The 21,573-nt window shown below is 44.2% G+C and overlaps 4 protein-coding genes across 8 annotated transcripts; 1 reads left to right on the forward strand and 3 right to left on the reverse strand.

Annotated features, from left to right (window-relative positions):
• Positions 1-2,923: 2,923 nt before the first annotated feature.
• Positions 2,924-5,497, reverse strand: LOC102701756 (probable N-succinyldiaminopimelate aminotransferase DapC). 3 transcript variants are annotated; one of them, XM_006661811.3, is made up of 9 exons: positions 5,216-5,493; positions 5,002-5,132; positions 4,808-4,893; positions 4,605-4,699; positions 4,329-4,425; positions 4,057-4,171; positions 3,775-3,929; positions 3,562-3,687; positions 2,924-3,356 (listed from the first exon to the last, which is right to left on the reverse strand). In XM_006661811.3, the coding sequence occupies exons 1-9, from the start codon at positions 5,395-5,397 to the stop codon at positions 3,132-3,134; spliced, it is 1,212 nt and encodes a 403-aa protein (XP_006661874.1). In that variant the 5' UTR covers positions 5,398-5,493; the 3' UTR covers positions 2,924-3,131. The 3 variants fall into 3 exon arrangements, with proteins under 3 accessions (XP_006661874.1, XP_040384109.1, XP_015697185.1); XM_040528175.1 differs by having other exon boundaries at positions 5,002-5,122; positions 5,216-5,233; XM_015841699.2 differs by having other exon boundaries at positions 3,244-3,356; positions 3,562-3,677; positions 5,216-5,497.
• Positions 5,498-7,178: 1,681 nt separating this feature from the next.
• LOC102702039 (type III polyketide synthase A-like) lies at positions 7,179-9,484 on the forward strand. The gene is made up of 2 exons (XM_006661812.2): positions 7,179-7,464; positions 8,231-9,484. The coding sequence occupies exons 1-2, from the start codon at positions 7,266-7,268 to the stop codon at positions 9,208-9,210; spliced, it is 1,179 nt and encodes a 392-aa protein (XP_006661875.1). The 5' UTR covers positions 7,179-7,265; the 3' UTR covers positions 9,211-9,484.
• A 9-nt stretch (positions 9,485-9,493) lies between these two features.
• On the reverse strand, positions 9,494-11,271 carry LOC102721396 (pentatricopeptide repeat-containing protein At1g61870, mitochondrial-like). The gene has a single exon (XM_015841545.2). The coding sequence runs from the start codon at positions 11,197-11,199 to the stop codon at positions 9,895-9,897; it is 1,305 nt and encodes a 434-aa protein (XP_015697031.2). The 5' UTR covers positions 11,200-11,271; the 3' UTR covers positions 9,494-9,894.
• A 316-nt stretch (positions 11,272-11,587) lies between these two features.
• LOC102702317 (pre-mRNA-processing protein 40C) lies at positions 11,588-21,527 on the reverse strand. Of its 3 annotated transcripts, none has more exons than XM_015841898.2 (16): positions 21,100-21,527; positions 20,091-20,237; positions 19,748-19,960; positions 19,047-19,650; positions 18,810-18,973; positions 18,662-18,699; positions 17,217-17,295; positions 16,661-17,116; positions 16,256-16,339; positions 14,458-14,598; positions 14,220-14,326; positions 14,021-14,132; positions 13,212-13,355; positions 12,974-13,120; positions 12,762-12,884; positions 11,588-12,138 (listed from the first exon to the last, which is right to left on the reverse strand). In XM_015841898.2, the coding sequence occupies exons 1-16, from the start codon at positions 21,490-21,492 to the stop codon at positions 11,848-11,850; spliced, it is 3,243 nt and encodes a 1,080-aa protein (XP_015697384.1). In that variant the 5' UTR covers positions 21,493-21,527; the 3' UTR covers positions 11,588-11,847. The 3 variants fall into 3 exon arrangements, with proteins under 3 accessions (XP_015697384.1, XP_006661876.1, XP_015697385.1); XM_006661813.3 differs by lacking the exon at positions 21,100-21,527 and adding an exon at positions 20,418-20,471 and having other exon boundaries at positions 11,590-12,138; XM_015841899.2 differs by lacking the exon at positions 21,100-21,527 and having other exon boundaries at positions 11,591-12,138; positions 20,114-20,224.
• Positions 21,528-21,573: the final 46 nt, after the last annotated feature.

Below are 21,573 nucleotides of genomic sequence, written 5' to 3' on the forward strand. Positions count from 1 at the left end.
CGCTACCTCAGAGTAGCGTACGGCCTCGGTTACTCCTCGGCGACCAGGGAGATGAAGGTGGTTCGGCTGTTCAGCCAGGACACCTCTGATCCGTTAGGCCCGTCACCGACGATATGCGAGGTGTTCGTCCTCGACACGCCGGCGTGCTGGAGACCCGCCGCCGGGAAGCCTCCTCCGGAGTGCGTCGTTGAGTACAACACCGCAGGCGCGTTCTTGAACGTCTCGCTGCACTTCCTCTGGCGTGACGGTCGCAGTATCGTCACCTTCAACGTCACCGACGAGAGCTTCGGTACGCTGCCGCTGTCCCCGCCGCCGGCAGCGACGGCCGGTGCGGAGGATTGGCAGATCGTGGAGACGATCACGGAGCTGGATGGTCGCTTGTGCGTGTGCCAATCTGGTCGTAAAAACATCTGGCCTTTGGATCTATCATCTATGGCTGCTGCACGGAGACGGAGGCGACGGAACGACGGCGTGGGAGAAACTCTGTTCCATCGACGCGACCGCAAGGCCGTTCCGCGACCGGAGTCTGCTCTGGGCAGGCTCGGTCGCGCCGCTGCCGCTATGCATGCACGGGGACAAGAAGATCTTGATGCGGACGGGGCGGTGCGTGGTGTTCGCCGTGGACGCATCCGGCGGCGGCGCGCCGGAGATCCTGTTCCGGCCGGGCCAGCACGAGGCCACCGCCGGCGAATTCGAGGACACGTCGTTCCCAACGCTGGGCCTGTACGAGGAGAGCCTCACGCCCGTGGGCCGCACCGCCGAGGAGATCGCCCTGTCGTCGCCGGCGACCAGGGCTTGGTTCTACGTCCTCAAGTGGCTGCCGGCGCGGACGGTGTCGGAGCTCAGCCTCGCGTGCAGGGAGTGGCGCGCCGTCGTCACCACGGACAGCTTCGTCCGCTCGCACGCCGTCCACGCCAACATGGCGGCGAGAAGGCCGCGTGTCCGGTTCCTCGCGGAAACGATCGCTATCACCTACGGCATTGATCGCGCCGACGAGGTGTACACGCCATTCCCCTCCGCCAAGCCGTTCGTGTACGTGCCAGTCACCTCCGCCAAGCTGTTCGTGTGCTCCCAGCCCTGCCATGGCCTCAACGTCGGCAGCTTCTCCAACAGACTCGACTTCATCTGCAATCCCGACATGGAGTACCTCCCCGCGACGTCATCGACGATGATGACGATGACGACGGCGTTGGCGGCGGCGGCGGCATCGACTACGATAGCTTCTACGGCCGCATCGCGCCGGGGTACGACGAGGAGGAAGACGACCAGGTGGTGGTGCGCCTCGCCTACACGGAGAAGAACCTCGAGACGCGGAGCTACGAGCTGCGATGCCTCGTGCGCTACGTCAAACGGCAGGAGTGGCTTCGCCTGCCAACCCCGCCGCCGCCGCGGCCGGTGGCCTCCTCCGCGACGCCGGCGTACGCCAACGGAAGGATCTACTGGCTGGTCGACCCGGCGCTTGCCCCGCCGCCGGAGCCAACGACGGCGTGCGAGCTGGTCTCGCTCGACTGCCGCAACGCCGCCGCGTGCAGGTACGCCGTCGTGCGGGGCCCACCCACAGCGTCCCCGGCCGCCTCTCCGTCCTCCGGCTCCACGGCGCGCTCTGCGTGGCGTGCTCCGACCGCGACGCGAACACCATCGACGTGTGGGCACTGAAGGGCGCCGTCTGGTCGATGGAGTATCGCCTGGAGCTCGCCGGGCACTCGCCGGAGTACATGTCGGAGAACGCGACGCTGATGTGCGTGGATCCGACGAGCGGGCGGATCCTGCTCAACACGGAGCGGTCGCTGGGTTACTACGACGCCGAGACGGGGGAGCTGGAGACCATCTACCGCGTCCCGAGGTGGGTGGAGCCCCACGAGAGGTTCTGTGCAGTTTGAGTGCATTCCCAATCCATAACATAGTTTCTATAAACTTCTCATCATCAAGAAACTAGTACTAGACACTATTTTTTCAATGCAAACATCATTATTTCACACTTAAATTTAATGCTACTTATCTTACATGATATCTTGGATGTTGTGTAGAAACCATGTCTCATTCTTTTTCCTCATTTATTCACTTGCCACATTATTTTTCATCCTATGTGGTAACTTATTTAATGCTATAGATACCATCCTAGTCATTGGGTTAAGAGTGCCTTATGCGAAGAGAGCCTGGTTCGCTACGTGGTCTCGAGGTACCGCCGGATGTAGAGGTGGCACCGAAAAATTTCGGCTTTTAAGTTTACAGAGAAAAATACCATTGATTAGCTTATGCAAAATATATTTTTAATTAATTTTTATATCCTATTATATATATTATATGTTATATTTATGGTAATTACAAAAGTTAACACGACCACCCATAATAAAAATTATGAATACGCCGCGGTCTCAAGGTTTTGAGTTGAGTGGCTTGCAAGCGGTTTGGAGGAATTTTATGCGAGTTTTCAAGGAATTAAATTGTTTCCTATAAAATACATGTGCTCTCAAGGAATACTGAAGGAGCTTAATGTCTATTCAGTTTAAAGGAATTTCATGAGTTTTGGAGAAATTGAATGGTTTGCTGTAAAATTCAAACCAATAACTTGTAAAATTTATTTTTGTAACCAGGCAGTCGAGCTTGAACATTCATCTTACCCCCCCCCCTCCCCGGGTTTTCTCTGATGCTTATAAATCAAATTTTAAATTTTACAACTTAAAATTGGTGGTATTTAGTCATGGTTTATTTTACAGTCAATGCTTTTAGTCGCTAAGACCACATATATAAAATTTTTAACAACAATTTGTTTTGTTTAATTTAAACAAAACAATGACGTTGTTAGTAATAATTTCTGCAGTTTGATTTTGTTTTTGAGTAGATCAAAAATTTTCAGGTTATATGTGTTAATACATTTTTTATGTTTTTAAATAGCTGTTTGGATCGCATAAAAAATGAGGGCAGACCATTTGGGCTTAAACACTTATTTTGGAAGTTCGGTAAAGCGTTTAGAACAAAATTGTTTGGTGAAGATTTTGCTTGTGGGTGTGGTCTGGCAACAAACTTCTGCCCTGTTACTTGAATACTACTTGATAATCACCCCAAAATTATAGCAAAATGACACTTGGCACGCAGATAAGATAGCTGTGATCAAGTAGGGATGGCTGATGCTATCTGAATTGCTTGTCCATCAGTAGAGGTCGCATCTTTGCATCACTGCCGGCTAGCTTCCTCATCTTGTGAGCAGCAGAGTTTAGGGTGTCATTGCTCTTGCAAAACGCAAACCTGACGTACCGGTGATGGCAGCTTGAGTCGCCAGTACTAGTGTGGAAGAATCCACAACCAGGCACCGCCGCCACACCGGCATTGGTGATCAAGTTTGTCACAAAGTCCATCTGCATTGCACGGTGCCAAGAAATGATCAATTGCATTACCGCGATGATCTTTCAAAAAAAAAAAACAGCTGGTTATTTACTCGTTCCAAATGCTTCAGTTATGAGAGAATTATGGCATTGCCCTACTCACTATCTCATGAATTTTCAGTGTGAATAAGAAACTCACATTTATCTGTAATAAAATAAAAAAGGGGAAGAAACTCACATCTGAAATTTGCCATGACGTGGGAAGCTCAGCAAATACAAAGATCGAGCCTTGTGGCTTGAAGCTAATGTGAAAGCCAAAATCTGTGAGCATCTGAAGGATGAAGTCTCTTCTAACTGTGTAGTCCTTCCAAAGTAATGATAGTTGCATGATTTAACATATAATTTTCACAGAGCCATGGCAAATTGGTAAACACTGCTGATGAAGTATCACCTTTTTCAAGGATGAATAGAAGTCTGGTGTGCTTGTTAAAGCAACCAATGCAGCTTCTTGGAATGGTGCAGGAGCTGAATCAGTTAGCTTGACATGGATATTTCGTATTGCTGAGGCAATATTTGCTGGAGCACAAGCCCATCCAACTCTCCAACCTAGCCAGTTTTGACAAGTGATTTTTCAAATGTCCCAAATCTCTCACAAGTAGTTAATTGCATTCATGTGTGCATCACAACAGACAATATCATAAGACTCTGCGTTACAAATTTGATTGATGCTCACCAGTTACACTGTAGGATTTTGACAGCGAGGACGTGATGATGGTCCTATCTTGCATTCCTGGAAGAGAAGCCAATGAGATATGCTTGTTCTCATCATACGTAATGTACTCATAAACCTGTAGATATTCGGACACATTGAAACAAGAGATAAAGAAATGACGAAAAATCCATTCACAGGATTGTCTATAAATGCTGATTGATGTTTTACTACATTTGCAACACAAGGGGAAAGAAAGTAAGAAAGTCTACAGGCATCACACATGATAGATCTACCTCATCAGTTATTGCAAAACAATCCATTTTCTGACAAGCTTGAGCAATGATAAGTAATTCCTCCTTGGTGAAAACCTTCCCTGTTGGATTGTGCGGGCTGCAGTGGTGAGATTTAACAATGTCACGAGTCAAACTAAGTTATGGAGCTCCAAAACAAAGGCGTATTTTGTGCATACAACCCCAAATACTTGCGATTAAAAAAATGCCATAAAGATGAGCAAGATACACTTTCAATCATTAGTTACTTCTCCATGAATACTGATGGGAGTCAATCACCTATTCAAGACCACTGCCTTTGTCCGGTTTGTAAATGATTTCAAAAATTTATCCTCATTCAAACTCCAAAAGGGTGGATCCAATGGCACATACACCTAACATGTAAATGCAGGGATTACATACATGGATAGCTAATTTTCAATAAAAATAGTACCATTCTTGTAGATAGCTAAAGAATCTAAAGACTTGGAGAAAAGACTTACAGGGACACCTCGGGCTAGTTCAATGCACGTTTGGTATGTTTCGAAAGCTGGATCAAAAAGCAAAACCTCATCCCCTTGGTCGATTACTGCACCAAGAATCGTCCTAGTAAGATCAATTAAGCATCACCAATTCAGCGTCTCACACTGAGATTCTGAATGCCACATTGGTCGCTCGCGGTAGCACTGCTAGTCACCTGCGAATGTCGCGGCAGCGAAGGCCTCGGACTGGCCGCAGCAAACGGCGAAGTCGGTGAGAGGGTCGACGTCAAGGCCGTGGTCCCGCTTCATCGCCTTGGCGAGGACGTCGCAGATCCCCTGCACATGCCTTAGGGCCGATCGAGCGCGGCGCGTGAGTTTGTCAGTGGTGCCACTAGGGTTGGTTAGGTAGAGAGAGAGGGGAGAGGGGACCTGTACTGGTTGAGGTCGGCGGCGATGGCGGCGGCGGCGGCGGCCTTGACGTGGGCGGGCGCGGGGAAGTCGGGGAAGCCCTCGGCGAGGTTGACGGCGCCGACGCGCTCCGCCAGGTGGGAGAGTTGCTGGATGGGCGACGGCGCCACCCGCCTCGTAGCCTCCGACAGCTTCGCCTCCATCGCGCGCACTCGCAGCTTGGCAGTGCGACGTGAAGCGTGCGCGTTCGGATAAGGTAGTCGCTAGCTAGCCCTGTACGCTAGTCCTACTCCTACTCCTACTCCTACGGGCTACGCCTCTCCTTCTGCTCTGCACACGCCAACGCCGCAGGCCAGCGCGGAAGCAGCGCTGGCGACGAGGCTTCCGTGAATTCGTGCAGGTTCTAGGTTGCTGCTACTGGTATACTATCTTCGTCGCATAAAAATTTTATTTTTCGTTTTTTCTATCAAATATTTGACCATTCGTCTTATTTAAAAAATTTTAAAAAATTAGTCATGTATAAAGTAATATTCATATTTTATCATCTAGTGACAATAAAAATATTAATTATAAAAAAATTTTAAATAAGAGGAATAGTTAAACGTTGGACACGAAAAAACGAAAAATATGATTATTATGGAACGAAGGTAATGCTCCACTGTATTCCAATAGAGGTCATTGGTTTATTCATATACGGTTGATTATTTGTTTTAATTGAAAATTTTATGTAATTATTATTTATTTTGTTGTGGCTGAATTTATTACTAATATATTTTAATTATAACTTGATTTTTGCATATTTGTATAAAATTTTTAAATAAGACGAATAGTTAAACATATGGCAAAAAGGTGCACATTGTCATCTATTATAATACAGAGAAAATATAAGTTATATTAAAGTGAGATTCATATATAAGTAACTTAGACGTAAACGGTATAAAGTTAGCGGAAAAAAGTCAATTTCACTAATACCTCCACCATCTATAAACGTGGAAAGTTATCTCTCTTTTTTTGAAGGGATTCTTTTTAGAAAGGTGAAGGTGAAATCAGATTTCATATGGTAAGATTTCTAGCATTAGCTAAATTCACCAATAGATGAATATATATAATTTATATATATGTCTAAATTCATTAGCATACATATGAATCGGAAGGGAGCAGGAATGTTAGTTGAGCTTAGAAAGTAGTGATAAAGTTAATATAAAATGTTATATTGATTAAGACAAGAAGGTTATGTAAAATGTTATAATTGTATGTCGAGACAAATTTGAATCATAGTAGTTATATTTATTTTAATACAGAGAGAATGTCTTCAGTGTTTCACCTGACCCTGATTGTACATAAAAGCTTTGTTCATCTCACTCACGGCTTATAGTTTCAACCCCTTGCCCTATCCGGTTTATATTTTAATATAGAGAGATCAAGTATTATCTGTGCTTTACATGATTATTCATAAAAATTTTGGTTATCCCACCCACGGCTTATAGGTTCAGCTCTCTTGTCCTATTCGATTTATATTTTTATACAGAGAGAGCAAGTATTATCAGTGTTTCACCTGTTTGTACATAAAAAGTTTGTATATCTTACTTACAGTTCATAGTTTCAACATGGTAATTTGCACCAGCAACTGAAACTTCTCATTGGTGTTTCCATCACGACATACAGATATAACCATGCAGCATCAACTTACACCAATTGCTAAAAGATCTTAGCGTTAGAGTTATTGGTCAACAGTTGTTTCATCACCTAACAGACGGTTGTAACAGAGATCACACCAAATGGATGGGCAGCAAAAATGCAGGGTAGACCAAAGAAGGGTGGAAAGAATGAACCTTCTGCTACCCCCACAAAAAATGGACAGCAGGGGAACTGACCAGTATGCAACCTACCACCCTTTGTAGCCTGTCACTCATGCCATCGTCCTCTGCAAGCCTGAACCCAAACAACCTCCCCCTGGCAAAAACCTTCGCCTATTAAAGCGCACAAACATGATGTGAACCTGGTATCAAAACAGCGAAATTGCAGGATCAGAATATTTGGTGGGGCAAAAAAGGATACCAGGAGGGCGACGATGTCTGGCCTTGGATGCTGCAACACCAACGACAGGGGTGGCAATGGCAAGAGCCACTGCTCCGGTGGCAAGGCCATGCTGCTCGCGCTGGGCAAGGGCCTCCCTGAGCAAGTTCTTCCCCAGGAGAAGGTTGTCGAGACCTACCTCCAGGACTCCAGCTGTGATGACCCTGCAACAAGGGCAAAGCTCGAAAGACTTTGTGAGTTTCGTACATGTCGCTTGTTGTTTTACATCATGCTTTCTAGGTTGAGAATTTCCAGATGCCAACATAGTTAGCCCTCCTGAAAAGATCATTGGACGCTAGAGTTATCGAAATTGTTGTTTGTTAGCTGTATCACTGTGTGTGAAATCTGGCTTTATTTTAGTGCATCTGACACTATCAATCGTCATAGGTTGACATTGTTTAGTGAATAAATGTGCACATCATCATCAGTACTACTAAATGTTAGTTGCCCTTCTGCTTAACAAAAAACAGTAGGGTCTGGAAAATGAAATTATTACAGTGAGAAAGGCAACAGATTCCTCATTTAGAAAACAACACGTGCACATGATAAGTAACTACAGTAGCACTTTCACTCTAAGAAAATCACTACAGTGCTGCCTGGAAAGTCTTTGGATTATAGTCCAAAGATCATATTGAATTTTAGAGTTTTAGGATTAATTGTAGGGGTTTTCTTCATCATTTCTATTGGTCAGCTCTCTTTTCATGATTGCTGAGACATGAAAAAAAATCAACTTAAAATAATTCTAGAATTCAAAGTTCAAATCATTTTGGATTATAATCTGCAGCACAACTAAGACAACACTTTAGTTGCCATTTTTCTAGCTCGCTGATCAGTGAGTAAATAAGAGTTATAGGAACTAATCACAACATATATACCCTCAATTTGTTCTGTAATGACTTGCACAGTCCCTCCAATGCACGAAAATGCTGGTAATTATTTCCTACGATTTGATTTTTGCAGGCAAGACCACCACAGTGAGGACAAGGTACACTGTCATGTCAAAGGAGCTCCTAGATGAGCACCCAGAGCTCAAGACCGAGGGAACTCCAACATTGACACCACGCCTGGACATCTGCAATGCTGCAGTGCTTGAACTGGGTGCTACTGCAGCCCGCGCTGCCCTTGGTGAATGGGGGCGTCCAGCAGCTGACATTACCCACCTTGTCTACATCTCATCCAGTGAGCTTCGCCTCCCTGGGGGTGACCTTTTCCTGGCAGCTCGCCTTGGCCTCCATCCAAACACCATTCGCACTTCCCTTCTCTTCCTTGGCTGCTCCGGTGGTGCTGCCGCTCTCCGCACAGCCAAGGACATTGCTGAGAACAACCCAGGGAGCCGTGTCCTTGTAATAGCTGCGGAGACAACAGTGTTAGGCTTCCGACCACCAAGTCCTGATCGCCCTTATGACCTTGTTGGTGCTGCCCTGTTTGGTGATGGCGCCTCAGCTGTGATCATTGGGGCAGGCCCCATCACTGCTGAGGAGAATCCCTTCTTGGAGCTTCAGTTCTCAAGACAGGAGTTCCTACCAGGGACTGAGAAAGTGATTGATGGCAAGATCTCTGAGGAAGGGATTAATTTCAAATTGGGCCGTGATTTGCCTGAAAAGATTGAAAGTCGTATAGAAGGGTTCTGCAGGACACTCATGGATCGGGTTGGGATAAAAGAGTTCAATGATGTATTTTGGGCTGTGCATCCTGGTGGCCCAGCAATACTGAACAGGCTAGAGCTATGCCTTGAACTCCAGACAGAGAAACTCAAGATCAGTAGAAAGGCCCTGATGAACTATGGTAATGTGAGCAGCAACACCGTCTTCTATGTTTTGGAGTATTTGAGGGATGAGTTGAAGAAAGGGGTGATAAGGGAAGAATGGGGCTTGATCTTGGCTTTTGGCCCAGGCATCACATTTGAAGGAATGCTAGTTAGAGGAGTTAACAGGGACTGAAAAGGGTCCAAGAAGACTTTCAGCTAGATGGAAGAATCACAAACAAGCTTTACATGGCAAACATAACATTTCTGGATTAATCATATAGTATGAACTTTAGAAATCTCATAAGCATAGATGTCTTGACAGCATCTGTGCACTACATAATTATTGTTTTACTATAATCTATGTTTTATGTATCAAACAATGTGAGGTACTAAAGTTTGAATGCAAGATATGCAATACATTGCATCCTGTTCCATTGTCATGTATAGTAATTTACAGGAACATATATAAATGTTCAAGTTAATTTCTTATGGCAGAGATCAAACATACCATTATCTTTCCATTATTCTGAAGTGCAAAAAACATGTTAGTATGTTACAGCGATTGATAGTACATGGCAACATGAGCCCATTAGAATTTCAGAAAATGTTTAAACATCATTTTCAAATGTTATTAAAAAGAGAAGAAAGAGGTTCTTACATTGAAGGGGTTAAGAAAAGTCACATCTTAAATTCCACTTCATAGATTCATCAGTTACATTCTGATTTCTGATATAACCATTGGACATTGGAAAAAACAGCCCCATGACAACATGACAACAAAACTAAATCCCCTGTGGAAGTCCTTCATCATCGTTATTCAAGGGCCAAAACAAATGAATTAATCAGAAGCAACATAGTGACATGCGACTCAAACATATCATGGCTTTGAGCTAGGTGTTCCTTCTTCAAGAGACAATTCACCAACAATCTTCTCCCAAGCCACTTTAGCATCGCCTTTCACGAGAAAGTTCATCTTGGCAACAACATCCTTTGCCTCTGCAGATCTCCCACCCTTCACCAACCCCTCAACCAAACCCTTGACTGCCTCAAACGGTGGTGCTGCCTTCATCGCAAAGCAGCTCTTGCAAACCCACAGGGCATCATCAAGCCTCTCTTTCTCCACCAGGCTCCTGAACAGCACCACATACGTCTGTGAATGAGCTGACACCCCCAAGTCACTCCTCCCCTCCCTCCTCTTCATCACTTTCATCCTCTTGAACACCCTCATAGCGGCCCCAGCATTACCCTCCTTGCAGTACCCCTGCACAAGTGCATTGTAGGTAAGGTAATTCGGCGCCACATGCTTTGACTCCATGACATCAAGCAACTCCTCCCCCTTGAAGGTTTCACCCTTCTTGGCAAACCAGTGTATCCGGCAGTTGTAAGTCACAACATTCGGCTCCAGCTTTTTCACATTGATCTCCTTCAGTAGCTTCTCAAAACCCTGCTCGTAACCCTGTGCTGAGTAGCCAGCGAGGACGGTGTTGTATGATACGATGTCAGGGGCTGCGCGGTGCTTCAGCTTCTTGCTGGACATTTCGGCGAGCAGTTTGCGGGCAGCAGCGAGCTCGGAGTTCTTCACCAGAGCATGGAGGAGCACGTTGTGGGAGGCGCGGCCAGGGGCAAAGCCAAAGGAGGACTCCGCAGAGGCGACGGTAGACTTGATTTCCTCAACGCGACCGGCGCGGAGAAGAGCGGAGAGGAGCGCCGAGAGGGAGACATCGGAGCGGGCGGAGGGCGCGGAGTCGGAGAACGCGCGGAGGGCATCCTCGGGGCCCGGGAAGAGAGAGATGGCGCGGGCAAGGAGGCCGGCGGACGGCGGCGCGGAGGCGAGGAGTGTGTGGAGGAGCGAGGCGGCGAGGTCGGGGCGGCGGAGGCGGGCCAGGCGGGACGCGGCGAGGGAGAAGAGCGGGCGCGAGGCGTGGAGGCGCGGGTACTCGCTGGGGTTGGAGAGCGCTCCGGCGACGAGGGAGTGGATGCGGGCCGGGTCGGCCTCGCCGCGGACGGCGAGCTGGAGGTCGAGGACGGAGGCGCGCGTGGAGGCCGGCGTGGTGGAGGTCGGGGCCGAGGTCGGCGGCGGGTGATCGACTTGGGGGAGCGCGGAGAAGCGGCAGAGGAGGTGGGAGGGGACGCCGGCGGGGAGCGGGTGGGGGCGGGGGCGGCGGCGCAGGAGGGAAGCCATGGTTGAGAATGAGAGACGGGGTTTGGGAGGGTTTGGGATCTCTTCTTCTTTTTCCCTCTCCTTTTTCTGTGCAAAGCTAGGGTTCGGGTTTGGTTAAGAGGTATCGTTGGTTAACACTCGCTGTCTCCCTAGATCCATATTTCTGAATATAAGTAATTAATTATACCGTATATTTCATATTCTATCCATATTAAATACGTTAAATATCACTTCCTTCGTATTTTTCCATAGATGCCACAACTTTCATTTCGTATATCTTGTTAAAAGAACCGGGGACAATTACAAATCTGATTTAAAATATTGTTGCAAAATTACCACTAGAAAATTATAAAAATATCATCGCTAGAACTGTCGACATCATTGCAATTTAGAAAAAATCAGTGGCAAATTTACGAATGTCCCAAAAAGTGTAATGACGTAACACCACTGCATTTGCACAACTGTTGCAATCTGGAATTCTGGATTCACGGGTCAACGAAATGCATGGCCAAAAAAAGGTAAGTGGATGCTCCTGTTACCAAAATTTTCAGTTAATTTAACGCCCTCATTGTTACAAAAACAAGGGTAAACAGAATGTGATTATGTGAACTAATGATAACATCAATATCGACTAGGGTAGTACAGGTGGACGGTTCTACATTCTACAGGCTACCTCCGCCTTGGTGGATCAGAGGACCTACGCTGCTGCTTCCCATCCGTATCTGGTTTCTCCTTGGAATCTGACTGCTTGAGCTTTCTCGCCATGTCATCTGCGTAGCGCCGCCAAATGGACTCCCGGTCTTTGCTTGGCAGTTTGTTGTACCGAGGATCAGATCTTAGAAGACCTTTTGCTTCAGTCCAAGAGTTGATTGCAGTCTTTCCTTCATCTGTTGTTGTTCGAGCTGCTATCTCCAGGGTTATGACCTCAGATAGGAGTGCACGGAAATCCCGCACGCGTCGCTGGAGGAAAAAGTGTAGCAGCTCAGGTCAGATCTCAAAAAGGCATGCAACGAACATCATGTGAAATAGATTGCAATAGAAACCTGATAATATATGACTAAGTGAAGACAATTTATTCAAGCAACCGAGATTCAAACGTCCAAGCTCAAACAAATCCATGTACTGGCATGGGAAAATACAGTATGCTTCCTTAATCAGTACTGTCACATAGTATATTTTCTTGCATCAATATTCCATCCAAAAGTAGCTGAGGTAGTGCGTCTGTGACTGAGTTTAACAGTGTGCCCGGAGAGATGTGCCAACGCACAAGAGTTTAGGATTAATTGGATCCATGTCATTGTAAATATGCCATATTTAAAAAACGACATTACTATTCGCAAAACTTCAGTAGTAAGCAGTAGATTTCACGAATAGTAATGGCATTTTTCCAAAACGGTATATTGCATTTTGCAGTGGCATGGATCCAATTACCCCAGTTTAGGATTAATTTGGCAGGGGATAATGCATTAAGTTCTCATACATTAAGAACAGGTCTGAGACTCGAAGCCCATCAAGTAAACCCTCAAAAGTACCCAGATATGACATTTCAATTTAAAATTCTATGTACAGCATTTCAAATTTACCTCATACAAGTCCTTGACATGGTCACGAAATAACTTCTCTGCATCACCTTTACCTAAATCTGGATTTACCGCACGGCCTTGTGGATCCTTTTCAAGTTTTGGTTTGGATTCTGTCCATGATGCCTATGGCAGAAAAACAGCAGGTTCATATAAAATTGGACATTACATAGCAAATAGCTTCTCAAATGGAGCTCAGAAAAGTGACAAGTCACCTTGGGATCTTTTATGATTTCAACAAGTAAAGCCTGATATGAAGACACAGCCTCTTTTCTTCGGATCTTCAATTTTACTCTCTCCATTTCCTGCTCTTCCCTTTCTTTCCTTTTGCGCGTCTCACGTTCCCTCTCCTTTAACTTGGCCTGATTATAGTTGCATACAATAGCATATGTGAAGCTACAATGCTACATTCAGTCAACAAAGCATTAGAGTTCATTAGTTAAGTTGACTAACTTGTTCATCTGATTTGGCCTTAGCAGCTTGCTCTGCTTCCTTTTCAGCAGATTTTAGTTCTGCTATGTATTCATTAAAAGCATCCTCTCTTTCTTCATGCTTCATTGCTTTGTACCTTGCATCGTTCCGGAAATTTTCTTTCACCTGCATGATGCCATACTTAACTAGTGAGTTGTGCACAATGAACAACTTGAAAAGGTTACTATATAGTCCTACTATCCTAAAGTTGTCATCCAAGTAAACATTAGAGTTATAGAATATTTATAGCCCGGAGGGGGGAGGAGCTCATAAGGACAGAGACACATGATCACATGCAAGTTAGATGATCAGCTATCACGACAAATCAAACCTTCATGTTTCATTAAAGCCCAATCAGAAGATATCAGGATCTTGAGGTCTTATATAGAAGAAAGGCTACACTAGATCACTACAATAGTTGTTTAAAGGCTAACAGTCTGTTACCAGACAGAAAAGCTACCTAGATCGTTGGTCGGCATCCAAATGAACTCAGGTGAATCCCTAAGTCATGCAAATCATAGTACAAAATATCACATCTAGCCAATAATTTAAACATAATAAGAGATTGAACTCATTCCTGCTATCATCATGATTAGAATATGACAGAACTGAAAACTGATAAGGACATCACCCTAGAAGTATCATGCAGCCAGTGTATGTTATAATTTGTAGATATACATATAAGACAAAGTCATCGCAGGGTAGACTGAATACAATTTTTACATGAATCAGATCTGCCCCTTTTATCTTTTGGTGGAACATGTTTAGCGATATGAGTACAGGGAACTTACTTTGGTCCAGCGGCTAGTTGACGTTATGTCTTTACTTTCTCGAAGCATTGATTTGAAGTCAGTTTTAACAGCATTGCGCATTGATTGAACTTTCTCTTCAATTGACTTCACCCTGAAGAATATTGAAAATGCGTCAGTATATGAACTAATATGATTTAAAATTTCAAATTCAAAAACATTAATATAAGGATGTGCATACTTTTCACTGAAAAGAGACTCCCTTGCTTTTCGATCCAAGGCTTCAAACCTTGGATCAGTACCCCATTTTCTTTTGAATTCCTGGTAATCTTTATTGGAGTTGATGTCCTGCATTTTATGTATTAAGATGGTATGACTGTCAAAAAAAAGCAAGTGTAAAAAAATAGACAACTGGACCCATTTGGCAATGCACAAATGGGAAGAGCACAAACAACTTTCAGAAAGTATCGATAGCAAACCTCAGATGCTTCTTCTAGTAACTGTTTATATGCCTCCATTGCAGCCCTCTGAGCAGCTCTTTTCTCCTTCCGCTCCTCGACAGCACATGTCCGAACATACTGGTCAAATATAGCACGTCGTCTCGAGTAACTTGGAATCGCCTGTGACAGAAAATCTAGCATTAGCATCATATTACTTAATTTAAGAAAATGTTTAGTTAACCCCTAAAGTATAAAACCAGGTATTAGTGTGCATGTGTGCCTCCTGAGCAGCGAAAAACTGTCTAAATAATGCTAGCATGGTTATGAAAGTGGTTTTGCCACGTTACCAGTGTGGCATGGTGTGGTTTTGACCATAGTTGTTAAGGCATCGCTTAGGTGTCAAGGTGAGTCCAGGGGTCAAGGTATCCCTCAGACTTGTGGGCACAACAGAGGAGAGAGAAATAGCAGGGGGCAGGCAACGTAGGCAGCAGTGCATCCACCACACAGTAGCTCTGCACTCCTATTCTGCCCTCCTCCTTACCACCAGTATCCTCCTGCCTTAGCGGTTCCAAATCCAGCTCAGCCTCATCCTCATTGCCATGTTCAATGTTTCTTTGCTTGAAGACAATTTACTCCTCTCCCACTCACTCTGCTCTGATTTTGATATGGTGCTACCACTGCACCATTCCTGCTCACTATAGTGGCAGCTAGGTTAGAAGGCACTGGCGGAGCCAGGCAAGGTAGGCTGCAGGAGTAGGAAAGAATAATAGCTGGAAAACTTGGTGCTTTACATGAGCTGTTAGTGTGTTAACATGTTGATTATGAGCCATACTTTATTTTTTATTTCTGGCTGTGTTATGTGTATAAGGCGCGTTGCTTCGCCTTAAGCTTTACTCCCTCTGTCCAAAAATAAGGTGACCTTATTTTGGGATGGGGGAAGTGTCACTTAGGCTGAGAGCCTGAGAGGCAGAGGTGGTTTACCTTTCCTCACCTTATGCCTTAACCACCTAGGCTGAGGAGGTGGCTCGTCTTGCGTCAGCTTAACAACTTAGCAACCATGGTTTCAACATATGAGAGATCACATGGAGCATTTCTCATTAACTCAGCAACTAAAAATATATTAACTAATTTTCATGCCTCTATGAATTTTTCATGTAATAACATATCTTGACTGGAACTTAATTCAAATAGTTTTAAGCCTAAGTCATGGCATATCAGCTATGTCATTCGCCAAGGTGGCAGAACTACCTCCAAAACCACCACTAGTGGTTATTCAGATGGTTTTGACTTTAGGAAATAGAATGCTTGGTTTTATACTTGAAGGGTCAAGTAAACCTTTCCCTACAATTTATAGAATTAGCACAGTAAGCACAGCTGGAGGCCGACAAAAGGAAACTATCTTTACTAAGCACTATAGTCTACAAAAGGAAGTGTTTGTGTGAGTAATGAGCATTTAGTATTTCTAAGTGGGGAACACCAAACATATAGCCCAGATATTTTCCCAATCAGCAGGAGTTTTGAAGCCTCACAAATCAAATAAATTTGTTTCTTAGTTTTTCCCATTTTTTCTGAAGAATAGTTGATAGGCATCTATGTACAACTTATGAAGATGATAAAATCAAGATAACATATCCTATACAAGTAGCGATCAGACTACCAGAAACTGCATATACGCATTACAGGTAAGAAAATTTCCGGCACCTAGGCTGGCCATAGCATATATTTACAATAGGTAACAGGATAAACGATACTAGCACGTGAAGTCATAGGCAATGCTAAGAAAACAAACTTAGCAAGCTTTAAAATTTTGTACAAAAGGTTAAGAAGATCAACAAACCTTAAAACGTGGATCAAACACTATTTTTGGGAGTTCCTTCTCCCACTTTGAAAATGGTGCTACACCTCTTTCCTTTAACATCTCCTGTGAAAATAATAATGCATTTGTCATGCAATTAATTCATCAAAAAGCCAGCTGATTCATTAATAATTTCATATATAACTGAGGCATTGAGCTATCATAATTATCCAACTAAACATAGTATTAACAAAAAAGGTGTCTAAGAAAATTATGAAGGCAAACTGTCTTCAAGGCCGCTATAAAAACAGTAAAGAGCAAACAGAACTGAATGTGAAGTGATAACATGGAAAAAACAGTAACAGCGCACAGAACTGATTGTGAAGTGATAACGTGGAAAATTTCATTGACAAACAAAAAGTCTAAGAAGGAAGTTAAAAGGCCCACCTTAAAACAGTCCTCTTTACTTGGGCCATGTTCCTCATCATCTGAGTCTGAAGAGGAATCTGACATGTTACCATCACCGCTGTTATCTTTTGATTTCTCACTGCTAATCGGGAGTTGCTGTCCTTTGGGTGCAACATCAGTTGTTTTAGATCCATTCAACTCAGATGCACTGGATGGAGTAGCAAGAGGTGAAGGAACACTGGAGGCACCAGAATCCTGCAGTTTCTTCTTTATCAAATCCAATGCAGAAGGCGATGCAGGGACAACTGTCTGCCGAAGTGGCAACGAATCACGGCCACCTGTCTGTACGGCAGGAGTATTAATATCAATACTTATTTCCCCTTTATTCCCTACTGTGCCAGCATCCTGCAGCGAAGTTGAACTTCCTTTCAAGGGACCAGACTCAGTATTCTTGATGAGCTCAGCCACCTCTGGTGGAAGCTGCCAACTGCTAACCTGTTCAGTTTTAGAATGAGTTGTATATATAATTTTTTGTGATACTGGAATACTTATAAAGACCTACAATACTGAGATTATGCCATAATCCAGGTCTTACATTCTGTTTGTTATCATAGTAATATTTCTTTCCATCACTTGTCGTTACTATGCTCCAGTCAGTGCCGGACAATTTGTCCCTGTTGAAGTGAGATTTATAGTTTTTCATGTGACACAAAATGTATGAGCAAGCATAGAAAAACAGATCGGCACTCTTATATGGGTAAAGAGGGAAACATCAAAAGTCAAACAATAGCAACATTCCCAAAGAAACTTTTGCTTTTTGAAGACCGTCACAGGCCTGTTTGGAAATGGGTCATACAGGAGAAAGTTCAATTACAGATTTTCCCTTAGCTAAATAAGGAGACATTCTAATTAACATCAATTGGTGCAATATGAGATCAATACTAGAAAGAATGGACCAAAGGAAGACTTTGAACTCAACATGAAAAAAAATTGACAAAGTGAATATGTATAGTGTTATTCTACATAATTTGCCTTACTTTGAATACAGTGAGAACATATGTGGCTGAGTAACATAGCAAAGTGGATGACCTACAGCAAATTCTTGAACAGTTGCATGTAGGGGTGAAATCAGTGTGGAATTTCCTGACAATACCTGACTATCGTTTTCATCTTTTACCAACAGTTTATTCTGATTCCATAAAGTCTAGAAATGAAAACAAAAATGGTAAAGGAATTTTTCTGACAGTTGAATGGTTCACCATTTTCAACCAGAACTTTCAAAAAAAAATTACCATATAGTACCAACAACACATCAAAATAAAACACAATTTATGTGCATAGTCATGAAGTATTTAGTTACTTCATGCTTTGGATCTTCACTAATAATTGCACTGGTCCGAACGGAAACATGGTGTGATTTGCTTGCTACTATAGTGTGCCAATTTTGAGGTTATAGTCTGATGGTACCAATATCATTTTCATTTCCATCTGTGCCATTTTCAAGAAAACAATATGGTCCTGTAAACAATTTATGCATTTTGCAACCATTTTCATCCCTATTGACATGAGCAATTATGAGGTTTTCAGTCTACATTTACTTGCACCATAGATACACAGCTGATCAGAAACTACTCTGATTAGTACTGAATAGCAAGCATGTTGGTAGTCTTGCAGTCAATATAATTTCAGAAATAGCAAATTAAAGCAGAATTTCATAATAGTTTCCAAAATGCAAGATTACTGCAAGACCTACCACTTAAAAAATTAAAATGTAAGCTCTGGGAATTTCTTGTGTTACTACCATGTTAAATATGCACTTTGATACCTTTTCGGCTGTTGTGCAGGCTACCAGAAATAATGTAACAATTCCACTAAAAGTCAATTGTCCTAAATAAGTTATAGAACTCCTAATTGTGCAAATGGTAAATCAAATTCAAAACATGTCTTTACAGGTTACAACCCTGTCATGAAAAGATGAAATCCATGTTCTAAAATCAATTAGAGATAGCATAGAATATAGGAGAACTTGCACAGTTATACCAAGAAACTGGAACTGGTTGGGCTGCAACCTTCTCGGACTGCAGGATAACATATGAAATCAATTAGTTAAATTGTGATGCTAATTTGCCATGTCATAGACTAGAATGAAGTCATATTACTTGATACAGCTATTCCTCTGTGCAACTACCTCCCCTTTATAACCAGGTGGTTTTTGATAAGTTGATTCTCCGGTCAAGGCGTTGTAATAATATACAACACCAGCCTCTGTCTTGTGTGCAGACCATGCATCTGAATCCTGAATTGCAGTAGATTTTTTGTCCTCAGGCTGATTGCTGTTTTGGCTTCCATGTTCTGCAATATTACAAAAATCACAAGAATTAACAGAGCCATTAGTACTGATCATCAAATCCAGTAAAAACAGTACCTGTTGATGAAAGTTCAGCTGAAGTATGTGTAGGCTCCTCAGATCCAGAATTTGTTGATGATAGTTCCTTGGAATCCCTATCGGTTGAGACACCAGGTGGCTGGACATTGGGCATGTATGCAGTCACAGCAGAACTCCCGACCATTGGCCTACCAAGAGGACCAGGTGGATATGATTGGAAGTGGGGTTGCTGAAAACCAGTAGGCTGTGGGGGATATCCCCATAGAGGTTGAGGAGGAACAATGCCATGTGCTGAAGGATAGGAAGGGTACAACTGTTGCTGACCAGACTGTGGAAAAGCACTTGGAGCAGCAACTGACTGTGATGTTTGGGGAAAAGGAGAAGCAGATGGAGCCATAGGTCTTCCAAGGAGGTTTGGTGGAGCAGGAAAGATTGTGGAAGGTTGTCCAGGTACAGAAGCTCCAAAAGCCCCAAATGCCTCTGGGCGAGCTGGAAGTGATGGATTTGTTGGCATATGAACGGTGATCGAAGGACTTCCAGAAGAACTTGCAGGTGGTGGGCCTGTTGACAACTGAGATGTCTGGGGACCACCCTCTGGAACACTTCGCGTATCAGACCTGGAAGTGCTAACATCTGAGTTCCCCTGTAATAATTCCGGAGTTATTAGTAACTGATCATTATGACACAAATATAAAAGCAAGTTGGCTGAAGCATACGGTGTTTGTAGGTAACTGAGATACCTGGGACTGTGTCTGTTGTGGGCCTGCAACGAAACTATTACTGGATGGTCTGGGTAGAACTGGGAATGGCAACCGCATAGATCCAGGAGGATTTGGTGGCATAGCTCCTGCTCCTGGAAATGCTGTACTTGGGCGCGCTAAATTCATAGGAGCTGGAGGCTGCAAGGATGCTGGTGGAATAGGCCGTGAAATTTGGACGGCATGATTTGTACCCTGGAAGAAAAAATGGCAGCAATAATCTGTCAGTGAATCAGAAAAGAGGATCAGGTCATTAATTAATTAAATGAAAGTCAGGTAAAAGAAGCCCATTATTAATGCTAACAATAAAGATATGAGGAATTACAGTGTCAAGTTGAAACTGCTGACCAGTAGGCAAGCCAGCGTTAGCATGCGAGACTACATTATATGAGAAAGACGGCCTGTTCCCAAAATACTGCCCTGGGACAGGAGGCTGAAGAGCCGCAGCAGGTACTGAAGGAGCCATCATGGCCTGGAAGGGAAAAAGGAGACGAGACTTTCATATGTGGGAATTCAACATTGACAAGTTAAGTCATCATATGTTATGTTAATCCAACTTAACTTTGTTGGAGTTGTTTGCTACATTTGTATAAAACTGGAACAGCAATAGTCCTCTGTTTAAATGTGATTTGCTATTTTATGTGAACTGTACCAGATTATGCTGATACAGTAAAGAACTATGTAGCTTCCTCTGCATTAACAGCTTTCAGATGACCAGTTGTGATGAACCTATAGGGTATAGCAGTACTAGGTTACAAGCTGTCCAGTTGAAAGATTGAATTTTCCGCACAAGAATTACTTTAGTAGTAACATTGCACATCAGTGACAAAAAATAATAATCTCACAATATTTTGGATTAGACCAAAATGAAAGCAGGCATGTTTACCGTCAGATCAAGATAAAATCATAGTAAAATAATTAAAAAAATTGAATTTAACCAGAAGTTAAGAAAATATAATAGAATAGAATTTTCACCACCACCAGTACTAGAAAATGTTGCAACGTTTGATCAGCAGATTAAGGAACAGTAGAAATTATGGGTTTGAAGCGCTTTAGAGTTCTCAGGGAATCTATAAAGCACAAATTTTCATTTACTGCAGTTCGTATGTACTTAACAGGACCAATTAACTAAACAGTGAATCACCCCCTCATAATCTGAGTCAAACAGCACAAATTGACCCAACAATGCTAGTATTACATCCCATTCCAGAAAAAGAAAGCAATATTTGTGCAGTTGACAGATACAAAAAGGAAAAGGTATCCTACATGAAAAGTATAGATATATGATTGCTACAAGCAGAGCATAACATATGCACGATAGTACGAAACCCTACCGGAGAAGCACCTAGCTGCTGCTGGGCCGCGGCACCGCCCACCTGCGGCGGGGGTGGCGCCCTCGGGAGAACGTTGTACGAGAAAGCCAGCGCCGGGTGGCTCGCGTAAGCGGGCGACCCGGCGAACTGCGGCCGGGGGGGCACTGGAGCGGCAGAAGACGCCGGGTTCACTGGTACAGGCGGCGCCGCAGGACCGGAACTGGGGATGGGAGCGGGAGCGGTCGAGGCGTCTCCATCCGCCGCCCCATCCACCACCGGTGGCGCTGCCGCCGCGACGGCGCCGGAATCGGGCGCTCCTCCCGGCTCCTCCGTAGACGCCTCGGACTGAGGAGGGCCTCGCGGCTCCGGGTTGGGGGCCGCCGCGTCGGAGGCAGCCGTCGCCGGCGTCGCCATGGGAGCGAGCGAGTGGGAGGCGAGGCCTAGGGTTTTGCGGCCTAGGCGAGCGGAGCCGAGCCGGATGTCGCGAGGAGGAGA

The sequence above is a fragment of the Oryza brachyantha genome, chromosome 10 (assembly GCF_000231095.2).
Source record: "Oryza brachyantha chromosome 10, ObraRS2, whole genome shotgun sequence".
Classification (NCBI taxonomy): domain Eukaryota; kingdom Viridiplantae; phylum Streptophyta; class Magnoliopsida; order Poales; family Poaceae; genus Oryza; species Oryza brachyantha.

Bases quoted from the DNA above. Each gene is read 5' to 3' on its own strand.
- LOC102701756 (XM_006661811.3), bottom strand. From the start codon at position 5,397: ATGGAGGCGAAGCTGTCGGAGGCTACGAGGCGGGTGGCGCCGTCGCCC. The intron at 4,700-4,807 runs GTAAGTCTTTTC...TTTACATGTTAG, and splicing joins AACTAGCCCGAGGTGTCCCT to GTGTATGTGCCATTGGATCC. The intron at 3,688-3,774 runs GTGATACTTCAT...TTACTTTGGAAG, and splicing joins TCTATTCATCCTTGAAAAAG to GACTACACAGTTAGAAGAGA.
- LOC102702039 (XM_006661812.2), top strand. From the start codon at position 7,266: ATGTCTGGCCTTGGATGCTGCAACACCAACGACAGGGGTGGCAATGGC. The intron at 7,465-8,230 runs GTGAGTTTCGTA...TGATTTTTGCAG, and splicing joins GGCAAAGCTCGAAAGACTTT to GCAAGACCACCACAGTGAGG.
- LOC102721396 (XM_015841545.2), bottom strand. From the start codon at position 11,199: ATGGCTTCCCTCCTGCGCCGCCGCCCCCGCCCCCACCCGCTCCCCGCC.
- LOC102702317 (XM_015841898.2), bottom strand. From the start codon at position 21,492: ATGGCGACGCCGGCGACGGCTGCCTCCGACGCGGCGGCCCCCAACCCG. The intron at 16,340-16,660 runs GTGGGCCTTTTA...TTATTTTCACAG, and splicing joins GTAAAGAGGACTGTTTTAAG to GAGATGTTAAAGGAAAGAGG. The intron at 14,133-14,219 runs GTATGCACATCC...AATATTCTTCAG, and splicing joins GAGTCTCTTTTCAGTGAAAA to GGTGAAGTCAATTGAAGAGA.